This window comes from Coturnix japonica, chromosome Z (assembly GCF_054131305.1).
Source record: "Coturnix japonica strain WE chromosome Z, WE-NBRP24, whole genome shotgun sequence".
In the NCBI taxonomy this organism is placed as follows: domain Eukaryota; kingdom Metazoa; phylum Chordata; class Aves; order Galliformes; family Phasianidae; genus Coturnix; species Coturnix japonica.
Window position 1 is genome coordinate 72,587,610 of NC_140702.1, and position 14,634 is coordinate 72,602,243.

Below are 14,634 nucleotides of genomic sequence, written 5' to 3' on the forward strand. Positions count from 1 at the left end.
AAAGCATCTTCCTCTGCAACATCTCCTTTCCTTGTGCTACTTTTTCTGCTGGATATGAAGTCAGTGACTGGCAGCATCTGACTGATGCCTGTGAGACCAGAGAAACGCTCATACAGCAACATCAAGCCAACAGCCATCGTCAGAAACCCTGTTCACTGGGTGAAAAAGGGAATCCAGTCTCCTGTTTAAAACTTCTCCATCAGAAGAGATGCACCCTGGGAATTAGCACAATGCAAACAACGACACTTCATTCATGCAGCATACGCTCTATTTCCACTGAGTTGGGAGCAAAGTCATAAAGCTAGATGGGTTCTTATTCAACAACTCATTACTCTGGTTTGCAAGGTTGCTTCTCTAAGCCATCACTCTTTTAAACTCCTAAAGTGAATGTAGCTGTGGTTTAAATTAGCCTGACAGATTCCTTAAGTTCACAAGAATTTTTGCTGCTCTTTCTCCTATTATTCACTCTCTCAAGACTCCCCTCTCCAGCTTCATCTCTGCCTTTCGCAGCTATTTTACAGTCTTATAAACCTCTCAAATATGCCACACTTCTGATAGTCTGGATTCCTCCAGCAGGTTGGGGAGGCAGTGTTAAAAATGCAGAAGGAAATAAAAAAAAGGTTCATCATATAACTGGTAATAATAATAATAAACAAACAAACAAACAGTGGAACCAAATCTTCCATTCCAGTGTGTTAACAAAATAGTGGCTCCAAAAACTGTCCAGAAACAGCTGAATCCTGCAGGTTTTGTGTTATTGTGGTAGCTCTAAAACCTTCACAGCAGGAACATCAACACATCTGCAGTTGAGTTTCTTCACCACCATAGAGCCAACATCTTGGGAAGGAAGGAAGGATGGAGGGATAGTGAGCCATCCTGGGTTGCAGAGATTAGAATTGGAGAGGTCTGGTGTAGATGTACTGAGAAGTTTGGAGCGCCTCTTAATTTTGGAGGAGAAAGGACAGAGTTAAGGGAGACAGTTCAAAAACAACAAAAAGAGCAGCAGGGAAGAGGACATTTGGAGTGGCTTTTGGCAAGACACCAAGGACAGAACAAGAGGAAAGGTGGGGAATTCAAGAGGGAACCTTCTTGACGTTTGTTTGGAGCTCACAGAGTGGGAGGAGAAACCAACTAATTAGTAATATCAGAACAGGAGCCATGCTAGCCTATATAAACTGGTGGGGCATTTTCTTTTCTCCACTTTTAGCCCTGCTTTCCTTAATAGCCAGCAAAGAGGCAGCTGTCCCCGAGGTCATCCAAAAGGTAAGAGCATGTTGTTTCTTCCTTTTAATGTACAGACAAAAAGATGCACCCTGTTAATGGCTTAGTGACCAACTTACCCAGGTCTTTCTTCCCATAACATGAAGCAAAGAGCTTTTTAAAAGTCCTCAATGAGAGCAGCTAAGGATCAAGAGAGAGAAGGAGGTTAGGGAATGTCACAGAAATTTCAATTATTGACAATTTTCTAGCAGGCTGAGGATTTATTAGGACTTCTTAGCACAGTCGGATGAACATTTCAGGAATTAAAAAAGAAATGGAACTCTTTAACACCTCCTTTCACTGCCTTTCTCTTCTACAAAATGAAAAATTGCCAGATAGTAATAATACATGGTTAATGCGATAGCATCTCTGGATTTCTCTGTCCCAGTGAGACGGATCTCTGAAAATTGAATTGGGAATGGGCTTAATGAGTATTTGAATCTGAGGGATGAGCTTCCTTTTGAACTAATGCTTTGAAATGTATGTTCTGTGGGAAAACCTGAGCTGCTTTTTCCTTTTTCAGTCAGGGTGCAGTGCATTATAATCTCTCTGTTTTGGGGAGTGCATGCGTTCATACATATAACACAACACTTACAAGCTTTACTAAACCCCTGTTAACATTATAGAGTTCATGTAAGAATCTGGGTTGCTGAGGATCTGGCCCTTTCCTCCTATTGTGCTTGGATGCAGGAATTCCTCTAAAAACTTGCTGCACGCAGAGCTGGCTGCCCACACACTTCACAGCAACAATGTGGAGAATGCAAGATACAATGGCTGTAATTGTGTGGCAGCAAGTCCTCTGACAAACAAATACCAGCTGTACTTTCAATCCCTTGATTTTGTAGAGAAATTCTGTCCTAGGTAACTTTCTGCATTTTCAGAGATAAAACCCAACACCTAGCAGCACAGACACCAAGGTGGGAATAACTATCGCCAATGAGTACTGAACAATTAGCCATATATAAGCCCTGTTCCTTTCCCTGCTGCAAGCACAGCACTGCTATTACCATGTATAAGGCATAATGACTGTATGCCAGGGCTTGCCTTAATTTCAGCAAGCAAATAAATACCTTTTTGCAGGCCAGATGTTGTAGGAGTGAGAACAGCATGGAGTCTGATATGCTGCAGCTTTAATGAGACATTGCTGAGATGCCATAGGTATGGCATGGCATGGTTGAAATGTACACAAGTGGAAGAGAAATTGATTTAGGGAGACATGAGGTTGTGTAACATCAGGGCTTTGCTGCAGGACATTTATTAACTCTGAAAAGATGACAAAAAACAACCAATAGTTTGGCTTCCTGCCTCTGCGATGATTTCACTTCCATGCGAGAGAAACATCTTACTTTTCTGCTCTCAGGAGTTTCTTTAACAGCTGATATAGAAGTACTCAGATACATCTAGCTGCAAAACTCACTCTTGCTTACATATACATCCTTAGTGAGATCAGTGAGAACTGTACCCAGCAGCACAAAGACCTCTAAGCAAGGGGAGGCAGCAAAAAACTGTAATCACTGCAGGAAAGCAGCAGTGCCCCAAAGGCAGCTCTCTACTGGCACAATACACTGTAGGGTGGGGGGGTATGGGGGGAGAAGCTTTAGATTGTTACTCTGTGCTAACAGCAGAGCACAAATCTGTACTTGTTGCACACCAGCACTGGGTTTTACATACTACAGACAAATGGAATTAAGGAATAAAAAAAGCAGCAACAAAAAACATCCTCCCCCCCCCCACCCCCCAGCAAATCAAGTGCTCTGTTCCTATAGAATAGCTCTTTCAGAATTACTTCTTTTTTCCTTCTTTGTGCACTAAGAAAAATAGTGTTTTGACTGAAAGCAACGCATTAACTCCACTTGAATGGCAGTTCAGAAGGCCTGCAGTAGACCAGCCTTCTCACAATCCCCATCAGCAGGGACACTTTTCATCTTAAATTAGAATTCTGACATCTCTGTCCTAAAATTCTCTGAACATCTCCATTATTCTGGGATGAGATACCATTTGTCCTCTATCCTTTCTTAAAGAGCTGCCATTACCTACTCCATATGGCAGGGTAATGTGCTAACAGACCTTTAGGATGAGAATGCAGAGCAGCCACTGCTTCTAACATAATATCACAGGCTGTTAGAAGAGACCCATAGATTCTCTTCTACCTCTGCTGCTGACAGTTCCCAAATGGCTTACTGATACTTCATACTTTCTCAGGACACCTGAGTAGCTACGTTCTCCATACTGTGGGTTTCTGGGCAGACAGGAGTTTCCAAGGGACAGACATACCTGTCACTATAGTCAGTGGCAGCTGAACCACTACACAGGAGGTGACCACTAAGCAGCATCTGGAGTTCAGGGTGCCAGCAACAGGACTGGGTCTGGACATCTATGGTGTCACAAAGACCCAAAGTCTGTGTCCACCACATCTGGACAACCTGTGCCACTGCCTTTTCACCCTTACTGTAAAATCTTCTTATATCCAATCTAAAATAAAAGGCTTGGCATCTCACATGGGCTTGGAGCATGCAGTTACTACATACTGCAGGGTAAAAATAAGGAAGAAATCAAGCTCCATTCAGACACTCACCACAGAAGTCCCTTTCCATTCATTCTGGCTCTGAGTCAGCAAGCACTGAAATCCTGTTTCCTCCCTGGGAAGCTAAGCATGCATCGAAGTGCCTTCCTGTGGCAAAGTAAGAAGTGTGTATTGGGATGAATTAGGGCCTCCATTACAACTCCATTGCAACTTACAAGTACGATAGCAACAGCCCAGGGATTTACGAATTAGTGTCAGAGAGAGCCTAAGTTACCTAAAGAGAAAGACTCTTTAAATTGAAAATGTAAATGCACTTTCACCAAATGAAGAACATTTATCTTGGCTGGAAATTTTGATTTAAGTGAAAGTGCATCCAATTCACTTATTCCATTATTTCAGAATAAAATATGGTAAAAGCGAAGGTTAATGAATCAAGGTAATGAATTATAACTGAGCCAGGAAAAAGCCCTCCAGCACTGAGACACTGTCCCTAACAATACTCTCATCTTTTTCACTTCTCCCTCCTCAAGCTAAGCTCCTTGTCCTTGTGTCCTACCCAAAGGCAGATTACACACTCTTCTACATACAGGTCCTGCCTTCAGCTGGTTTTATGTTGATCTTATCCTTGAATTAGTTGGGAGCTTCCCAAAGACATAAAACGCTCATTTTCATGTATAATGCATTCAGTAACAAAGGAACTGGCCAGGGTGTACATCCACCACCCATACATTGGCTGCTTTAACTTAAATGCTTTGCACCCCTATTTCTGCAATACACATTCTCTTTCCCAGCTGCCAAGAAGTTGTAGGTGAGCTGAGCACTAACTGCAATACTTAAGTGCATGTATCATCTTACTTAGACTACTAACTCACAGCCAAAGTTCTTTACTTCTTGCTTTTAACTTGCTGAGTTCTTGTTGAGAACTGGCCCTTAAAACAAGTAACAGATCAGCTATAAGACATTTTTTAGAAGCAGTGTATACAGTTAGATGGAAGACTCTAATGAATGTTGTCTAGAGCTGTGTGAGGTGTCAAAGCATATTGCAGCATTTCCCAGTCCAAAGGGCATGGGTGATGGATAGGCTTAAACTGACTGAACAACAGGAGAAACTGAATCATTGAAGTAGTCTCCTAAATTTGATAGAATATCTTACCAGGTTGGGTTTTGAGGTGAGCTACAACTTGTATGAAGCCAGTGTCTGTTAATGTCACCCTGCTTTGCCGTGATACAGTTATCAGGGTGTTAAGATCAAGTGAAATAACACCGACATAACAGTTGGTGGTTCCTTTAGGTGTTCAAATCTATTGCCATATGAATGTCTGGAAAGCCCCAAAGAGAGTTTGAAGAGAGAATGGAAACCTGGGAATCAGGCATCCAGACAAAGGATTATCCTCTTTCAGCTCCAGAAAAGAAAAAGAACAAACACATTTCTTTACCAAGAGAGTGTTGAGGTGCTGGAACAGCTGCCCAGAGAGGCCGTGCATGCTCCATGCCTGGAGATGTTCAAGGTTGGATGGAGCCCTGGGCAGCCTGGTCTGGTATTAGTCATGGAGGTTGGTGGTCCTGCCTGTGGCAGGGGGCTTGGAGCTTCATGATCCTTCAAGTCCCTTCCAAGCCATGCCATTCTATGATTCTATGATGATTCTATAATTCTGTGTGAGCAATAGCATGTAGAACAGAGGATAAACAGGGACCAGTAAGTGTCATTGCAATGAATTGCATGTTGTTTATTCTTTCTTGAATTCTACCAAAGGCTCAAAACCTCACCATGGAAAACAGCGTCGATGTCAGGATAGAAACCAAGGGGGAAAGAAAGCCAAGGAAGCAAAGTCAGTTGAGTAAAGGCGGAAAGAGAGTCTGCAGAGCTGTTGGGTACATCACAGGAGACATGAAGGAATTTGGTGCCTGGCTGAAAGGTAAAGCTATTCTTTCACCATAATTAATTGAGGGATTCCAAAGAAGAATTATATTAGAAGATTAATAACCAACATCTCAGTAACAAGATTCAAGATGTAGCAGAACAGAAATGATATCTGCCCCAACACATTTCTGCTTTGTAGAGAAAATGCAGCCTTGTGCAGAGAGACACATGCTGCTTAAATCTTGAGGATGGCTGAGGTGACATTTACCTCCCGATATGCCATGGACAAAATGAATGTAGTCTCACAGAACACAGCCTAGGATGGTTATTCTCTGCCCTGCCATTCTTCAGAACATTCCCTCCCCTATCAGCTGGTCCATTTCTGTCAAGACTAATGCTACTGTGAAGCCAAATTACACACAGGTAAGTGTCTTTGGTCCCCATAATAAATCAGCAATTGGCTGAGCACACAATTTGCCATCTGAGGCGTAGACATCATAAATTAGCTAGTTGTATATGAAGCTGGTCCAGGGTGCTCTTTAACACAGGACTCTGGCAACCATGCTGTTCATCTCAGCTTTCCAGCTGCAAGATTTCAGTATAGACCATAATAATTCTCAGTCAGGTTTTAGAATCTTGTTGATTCATTGCTTCGGTCATACTGCCAAAGTCAGGCTGCCAAATCTGTTTATGAGTTTAAAAACAAATAACCTATTCCAAATCAGTCCTGTCTGTGTGTTTTTAGTTATTTCTATTACTTGATTTGATCTCTTCCAGATAAGCCCATCATGATCCAGTTTATTGACTGGGTGCTGCGTGGGATATCCCAGGTGATGTTTGTCAATAATCCCCTCAGTGGACTGATTGTAGTCGCTGGTTTCCTGGTGCAGAACCCATGGTGGACACTCACAGGCTGCTTAGGAACAGTTGTCTCAACTTTAACAGCACTTATTCTAGGTCAAGACAGGTAAGACTATCACACATGTGTTAAACTGTATTAGACTTTCACATATGTGTTAAACAAGAGCTGTGGATGAAAAGAGTATTTATCCTTAGTTAAAACTGATAGGGCTAGACTGATCTTCTCAACAGCACCAGCTACAGCTGGTCTGTGAGGACACTGAATAGAACTATGGAAAGAGTAGGGAGTGCTTAAATTACTCGAGTGTGTGCTCAGGTGTGTGAAACCAAAGGTCAGTACACGAGTCTTTGCAGGTCAGCATCACAGTATTGGTTATATGGAGTAGGAAGGTGTGATGCAGGTGAAGCAGCTGCAGGGAAAAGATTCCAAAACAGCTGTATTTCTTTTTTTCTCTCTTCAGATCAGCCATAGCAGCAGGCTTGTATGGCTATAATGGGGTCTTGGTGGGACTGCTCATGGCAGTTTTCTCTGCTAAAGGAGACTACCATTGGTGGCTTCTACTGCCAGTAGCACTGGTGTCAGTGACATGGTAAGTAAGACATCTCTGCTTTTTACTCCAGCCCCAGAGTTCCCTTACTGAAGGAATGGTTGAGCCCTTGTGTTTTGATGTGCTATGCAGACTGTAATGAAAAAGAAACATGACTGGCACGTACGTGCTTCTAAATCTGGATAACAATTTGAACTTTTAAACAAATATAGTAGTCCCATAATCACAAATAAAACCAAATGAGTAAAAGGCAAATTGATGGCAGATCCTGTGTAACTCAGTGTCCTAAATTTTAGCCGTGTTGCTGTGATGCATCAGTTCATTCTTGTCTCAAGTGAAACTAGATGATCACTGTGGTCCCTTTCAACCCAGACCACTCAGTGATTCTATGATTCCCTGCCATCATCAACCACAAGCATTTCATCTATTTAAGCCACAAAAGTGTCATGAAAATTTACCTCACCAGGCACAAAAGCTGCTCAGTGGTCTCAAGACGTTTGATGCATATGAAAACAGACAACTAATAATACTTTACTAATATATAAAGCACCACAGTCTGACAGGTGTTTGGATAGTGAAAAATTTGAAAGCTGGCCTTTGGTCCCCAGATATCTAGTTGGAGATTCCTAGATCCCACATATCATCCATCTGCCAGAAGTTTATATAGTGTTATACTCACCTTAATAGGTGTGCCTTTGATATGTGCCTTCTGATGGACCCAGTCCATAGGGTCAAACAAAGGCACACAGCTCTCTTTCCAGGTCAATTAGACCTGGCATTAGTCCCCTCTACAGAATCCACATCAGGTACTTAAGAGAATGAAAATTAAATAGAAAATTAAGCACAGGTATTGATGTGAGGAATAACTCCACACCAGTGGAGGACCAGAGGACCCTAGTCCCCTCAGGTTCACCAAATTCACTACTTATCGTATTGCATAGCAAAGCAGGAATCAGTACATTGCTAAGTGACCTGTGGAGGGCAGGGAATTTGCTGATCTCCTAGTGAGACCATTTTGTTCTTCTTTCAGCCCTGTTTTCACCAGCGCTTTAGGTTCAGTCTTCTGTAAGTGGGATCTGCCTGTTTTCACCTTGCCTTTCAACTTGGCCTTGACCCTCTATCTGGCTGCATCAGGACCCCATAACCTCTTCTTCCCTACAACCGTCATTCAGCCTGCAACAACAACACCAAACATCACCTGGACAGACGCTGACATGCCAATGGTAGAATGCCCTAAACAACTTACTCCATTAAAAACATTATGGAACCATATTGTCCCCCTTTTACATCACTGTAGTACAGCCCGTCAATGCAACACTGCATTTACAAAATAGCTCTTATCCAATTCATAAGGGTTTACTTCAGGAAATGATATTTCTGATATCCCAAAAATGAGAATTTTGGGTGAATATAGTATTATTTGTTTACAGTTGGATCTAAATGTATACACTATAATCTTCAAAGACTCTCTGCAACTTAATTATCCATTGCTGTGCGTATACTGATCGTCACCCCATAGCAAAGGTTGTGCTGAGGCTCAGTTAACTCCTAAGTCATTTCTAGTTTTCCACTTAGAGTGCTTTTAAAAATTCATCAGAACAGTCTTTCTGCTAAGAAATGATAAAGCAAATATTACTAAGATGGAATTGACGCAAATTAATAATCAAGTGGGACCTTTCTAAGGAAGCATTTTATTCTGCTGCATAGCACAGTAAACAGCAGACAGAAGAGTAAGCACTTTCCCCTAAGGCTCAGCGGACTGTTCTAAAGGGTCCCCAGGGAGTGATTAAGGAAGTTAATTGGCACTAAATAGCAAACCACACAGGTTGCATTTCCAAAAGAACCTTTACCATGGGCACGTAATTTTATGGGTACTATAAACTAACCATTCCACTTCAATGGAACAGAGCAGTTTGAGGGAAATTTTCTCTAAACTATAGCTACAACCAAGCTGGGTTCTTCTCTCCTGTCCAAAGCAGGGACACATGCACTCCTATGGGAGTGGTCCATCCTTTTCTTCCTACCCAAGCCACTATTTTCACAAGACCTCCTGAAACAAACAGAACTTCTACCACCCAGCCAAACTGGGTTGAAAGCAGCCATCTAAACTAGGGTTGTTTGGTTGTTGGTTTTTTTTAAAGCAACAAAGAGGATTAAAAAAGAAAATTGTCTTTTTTTTCTCCCTTTCTCTTTCATTCACACAGCTGCTGCAATCCATTCCAGTTGGGGTGGGACAGGTTTATGGCTGTGATAATCCCTGGACTGGGGGAATTTTCCTGCTTGCTTTATTTATCTCGTCTCCACTCATCTGTCTGCATGCAGCAATTGGATCAGCAGTGGGGATGTTGGCAGGTAAGGACTTTATTTGAGCCACAGATATATACAGAAGCACAGAGAATAAAAGTGGAAGCGGAGTGGATGGAACGTTTAAAGTCACAAATGTGTTTTCCATTGGAGAAAAATTGCTTAAGAAAGAAAGAAAGAAAGAAAGAAAGAAAGAAAGAAAGAAAGAAAGAAAGAAAGAAAGAAAGAAAGAAAGAAAGAAAGAAAGAAAGAAAGAAAGAAAGAAAGAAAGAAAGAAAGAAAGAAAGAAAGAAGGAAGGAAAGAAAGAAAGAAATGAGCTTTTCTGTTTTAATAATTCTTTTGACTGACTTCCACGTTCTCTTGCCCCATTTTACAATTTTACAATGGTGGAAATCCAGAAGAAAGTAATGCACTTTTGGCTGAAATGGTTTTCTATCCTGCAATACTTCATTTCTGGAAGTATTTGGATGTTTTTAGGAGCAGCTTAATAAAAGTCGTTGCCTCAAGTCTGACTGTGCAAGCCTTAGGGACTCATTCAGAGTTTTAATCACTAATATATCTTCTGCTGCAACTGTAAGGCCAAATTCAGCTCAGCAGCACCAGGGAAAGTCCACAGTGATTGCATTAGTCTGAAGTTTCTTTAGTCTTGCACTGTGACAACATGGCAACAAACAGGAATTCAGTATAGATGTGCAGGCTCGTGCCCCCAGAAAACAGAGTTTGGGCCATTTCTCAGCTATTTTGCCGAGGAATTATGTATTTTTGACTTGTTTTACAGCACTGAGCCTAGCAACACCTTTTAGTACGATCTACTCTGGCTTATGGAGCTACAACAGCTCCCTGTCATGCATTGCCATTGGAGGGATGTTCTACGCATTCACCTGGCAGACACATTTGCTGGCAATTGCCTGTGGTATGTACCCTATGGATCTTCATTACTACCATATCTTTCTTTTGAAACAAGATGAGATGTGCTGGTACTGCAGGTGGGCTGAAGCAAGATAGCCACTTCTGGACAGACAGACTTGGGCTTGGCAGACAGGCAATGGACGTGGATGTTAGAGCTGTTGCTCTAATGCACCTTTCCAAGATAAAAGCAGAGCGTTGACTTGCAGCTAAGAGCTGTGTTCAAAACAAAGGAAGCAATCAGTAGATTAACCAACACCTTTGAAATCAGATGCTTCATTTATGAGACTAATTGTGTGCATTAAGAAAACTGGAGCTCAAGATCAGTCTGCACCTGGAATCAGGCAGCATAGTTTTCCCAGTCTACTGAAATGGATACCAGAGGCATGAGCTAAGCAACATGGAATGATTGAAGAATTATTTATAAGGCAATTCAATATGAAATTTCAATATCACAGTGAGCCGGGAGTTAAACTATTGCTCATTCAGTGTGCATATAAAAAAGATTTAGCTTTGTATCTCATTGACCCACCTTCTAGCCCTGGAGGCAGGAGAAATGGAAGGGTTATTTTCCCATTTAACTCCATCCATCAACCTACTTACCTTCCATGTCAGTGCATGTTTCAGAAGCCTCTATTTCCATATTGACACTTTTTATCACTCTGTGTTTTCTTTGTTTTGCCTTTTCCACCGGAGGCTGGAGGGCACGCTGCAAAGGGAAGATTTTCACAAGCATTGGTTGAGCTACCCAAGGCAGTGTGGGAGATGTTTCTTTCTGCTGGTCTCCTCCATGCTATGAGCAACCAAAATCACCAGAAATTATCTTTCTTTTTCACAGCACTCTTCAGTGCCTATCTGGGAGCAACAGTGACAAACATGTTCTCTGTGGTAAGTGGCTTATTAGCTAAGGTCTTGTTTCTTGTCTGTGTCCATTCCTATTTTCACAGAATCACAGAATGGCTTGGGTTGGAAGTGACCTCAAGGATCATCAGGTTCCAATCCCCTGACACATGCATGGCTGACAACCTCCATATCTAATACTAGGTAGACCAGGCTGCATAGAGCCTCTTCCAAACTGACCCTGAACACCTGCAGGGATGGAACATCCACAGCCCTTCTGGGCAGCTCTTCCAGCACCTCCCCTCTCTCATAGGAAAGAGCTTCCCCTGATATCTAACCCTCCCTCAACTTAAAACCATTTCCCCTTGTCCTGCTGTTACCTACCCTTTCAAAGAGTTGACTCCCCTTCTGTATGTAGGTTCGCTTTAGGTACTGGAAGACTGCAATGAAGTCACCCCACAGCCTTTTTTTCTCCAGGCAGAACAAGCCCCTTGATATCTTTGTGGCCATCCTCTTGGCCCTCTCCAACATCTCTCTGTCTTTCTTGTACTGGGGGCTCCAGACCTGGACTCAGTACTCCAGAAGGGTCCTCATGTGGGCAGAGGGACAATCACCTCCCCGTCCCTGCAGGCCACCCCTCTTCTGATGGAGCCCAGGATACCATTTGGTTTCCAAGCAGTAAGAGCACACTGCTGGCTCATGTTCAGTTTTTCATCCATCAGGAGCCCCAGGTCCTTCTCTGCAGGGCTGCTCTCAAGGACTGCTCCTTCCAGTGTGTATAAATGCCTAGGATTCCTCTGGCCCAAGTGCAAACCCTTGCACTTTGCTGTGGTGAACCTCATTAGGTATACAAGTCCACCTTTTGTGTCTGTTGAGGTCCTTCTGAATGGCATCCCTTCCTTCCACTATGTCAACTGCACCACTCAGCTTGGTGTCATCAGCAAACTTGCTGATGTGAACTCAATTCCATCATCAATGTCACTGATAAAGGTGTTAAAGAGCACCGGTCCCAAGACAGACCACTGGGGGACACCAGCTTCCACCTGGACATAGAACCATTGATCACCACCCTCTGTGGCCTCTCAACCAGTTCCTTATCCATCATGTGGTCCAGCCATCAAATCCGCATCCCTCCAATTTGGAGATAAGGATGTGATGAGAAACTGTGTCAAAGGCCTTGATCAGGCCCATGTAAATGACATCCATCACCCTCCCTTTGTCCACCAATGCCATCACTCCATCATAGAAGGCCACCAGATTGGTTGGGCATTACAACGTCTTAGGTCCTATCTTAGGTCCATCTATGATCTCAGGAGGTGCACACAGAAATCATTCTTCTTACCAAATCTGCTAGATGCTATAAGCCAGTGAACAACATCAAAATCTCATACAGAAAGTCTACATCCCCACATAGATTGTCCATACAAAGCCAAATCAAGATTTCCTTGAGAAAACTTGTTCCAGGCTGCTCTTAAGTTTTTTTCCCATGACAGAAGATGAAAGAGACAAACAGACAGTAAATATGTTTTGTGTTTTTTTGTACAGTTTGGGGTGCCTCCAGGAACCTGGTCGTTCTGTTTGTCTGCACTGACCTTTCTGTTAATGACCACAAACCACTCAGCCATCTACAAGCTTCCACTCTCCAAAGTCACCTATCCAGAAGCCAATCGAGCGTATTATCTGAGGATGAAGAAACATCACATGTCTTGCTGTGACGTATAAAGACCCAAGATGAGAGATCCTTCACAAATTGTAAGGCAAGAGCACAAGGTTCCCTCCAAAAAAAATAAAAAAACAAACAACAAAAAAAGAGTTATTTATGGGCTGTAAAGTAAAAAGACCAAAAACCCCCATCATCTTTGAATAGAGACGTTTTCCACCACAATTTTTTCTTTTTTTCTATCCTGATTAGAGAAAGTCGTGCTGTGCTCGAAGGATCTTTCCCAAGACCAACCTGTTACAACTCAAAAGCACATATGCCTGAAAAGACACTTGTTTTAAAAAGTGGGGAAATGACTTAAAGGTGGCAAAGAAAATTATATTTGTGAAATCTGAGTCATTGTAATCAGATGTAAAGCAATAAAGAGCAGAGCATACCTCACCTCTTTATTAGGAGTGCTATTTAAAGGCTAACACCGGCTTACCACAACAGTAGGATACACCTTAGAGAGCTTCATAGTGGTAGAGAACTGGAACAAAGAGTCCCTTTGCTAAGTAGGAAATAGGCGATGAAGCAATCTTCCTGGAGAATCTTCAAGCCTAGTGGAGAAAGGTGTGAATTAATAATCATCACACACACGATGGACACAAATGAATTGCAAAGCAGCATTGCTAATACTTGCAAGTCTTGTGGTAAAAGTCAAAATAATGGGAAAGAGGGGGTTGCCCATAAGCCCCAGCTTTGAGATGTTCTAGTTCACACTAGATTAACACGAAGAAGTTGTTTCAGTGATACCCTGTTGCACAGAAAATTCAAGGCCAAGAATGTGAATGCCAGTAAAAACATCATTTTTCTATAACAATAAGTATAATGATTTTACATTTATATCAGCATATCACTTAGTTGGTCATGGGTTAGTAAATTTGGGGATAGCAGCAAAGCAAGTGCTCTATGAAAAATGAAATGGCTCTGTTCAGCCCAACCGTAAGCTAACTTGAGCTGATTTTCTCAGCCTCTGCATTGATGTAATCAAGTTCAAGCAGTGATAGCATGCAAGGCAATCGGGGGAATATGTCTAAGAGCATTCAGTTTTACCTCTTCTTGATGTAAGGCACTGGTAAAAGGCAATGGGTGTTACCCAACATAATAACTTTTACCAGCACACCAGATCATTCACAATGGGACTGGTTAATCAGGCCTCCAAGAGATGCACAGCTAGTGCTGAACATAAACCTGTAGCAATAATTGGTAGCAAAGATACCAATTAGGGAATACAGGCCAGATTCTGACATCCTCGCCACAAATGTTTTCCTCCATGCTCAGGTCATTCAGTTGGCATTAGCCTACACACTTCAGTCATAGAGTCATAGAATGGTTTGGGTTGGAAGGGACCTTAAAGTTCCAACTCCCTTGGCACAGACAGGGTCGCTAACCACTGATCATAACATCACTCCTGTATCTGTATCTTACAGTTCATATTACTACTGACTTTTGAGGTTGGGAAAAGAAACTATCTTTATATGAACACCAAAAAGACTCAAGTGAAAAGTATTTGGGATTAACTGTTGGCAGCATTTTCTGATGAACCTTTGCATTTTTCATGTATTTGACAGTTTTTCTGTATGAGTGACACTCCAGAGATCACTAGTAAAATGTGTTATTTACTGTATTTTAATTGGTAAATGTCCACATAATGCTGTGTGGAGTTATTTTCTAAAACAAACACTAATTTATTTGAGTTCTCTATTGTCTCTGTGCTCTTCCAGAGAGCTTATATCTCATTCTCCAGAGATATTCAAAACCCACCTTGACACTTCCCTGTGCAATCAACTCCAGGGAACCTGCATTAGTGAGGGGAGTTGGACTCTA

General features: G+C 42.1%; 1 protein-coding gene across 1 annotated transcript; it reads left to right on the top strand.

Annotated features, from left to right (window-relative positions):
• The first annotated feature begins 1,072 nt into the window (after window positions 1-1,072).
• Window positions 1,073-13,206, top strand: LOC107325912 (urea transporter 2-like). The gene is made up of 9 exons (XM_085528185.1): window positions 1,073-1,263; window positions 5,538-5,700; window positions 6,423-6,612; window positions 6,968-7,096; window positions 8,085-8,277; window positions 9,259-9,406; window positions 10,138-10,272; window positions 11,104-11,153; window positions 12,651-13,206. Exons 1-9 carry the CDS (start codon window positions 1,159-1,161, stop codon window positions 12,825-12,827), a joined length of 1,290 nt encoding a protein of 429 aa, XP_085384311.1. The 5' UTR covers window positions 1,073-1,158; the 3' UTR covers window positions 12,828-13,206.
• The last annotated feature ends 1,428 nt before the right edge of the window (window positions 13,207-14,634 follow it).

Excerpts from the sequence above, each read along its gene's own strand:
- LOC107325912 (XM_085528185.1), top strand. The coding sequence starts at position 1,159 with ATGCTAGCCTATATAAACTGGTGGGGCATTTTCTTTTCTCCACTTTTA. Across the intron at positions 5,701-6,422 it reads ATTTGGTGCCTGGCTGAAAG|ATAAGCCCATCATGATCCAG; the intron begins GTAAAGCTATTC and ends GATCTCTTCCAG. Across the intron at positions 9,407-10,137 it reads AGCAGTGGGGATGTTGGCAG|CACTGAGCCTAGCAACACCT; the intron begins GTAAGGACTTTA and ends CTTGTTTTACAG.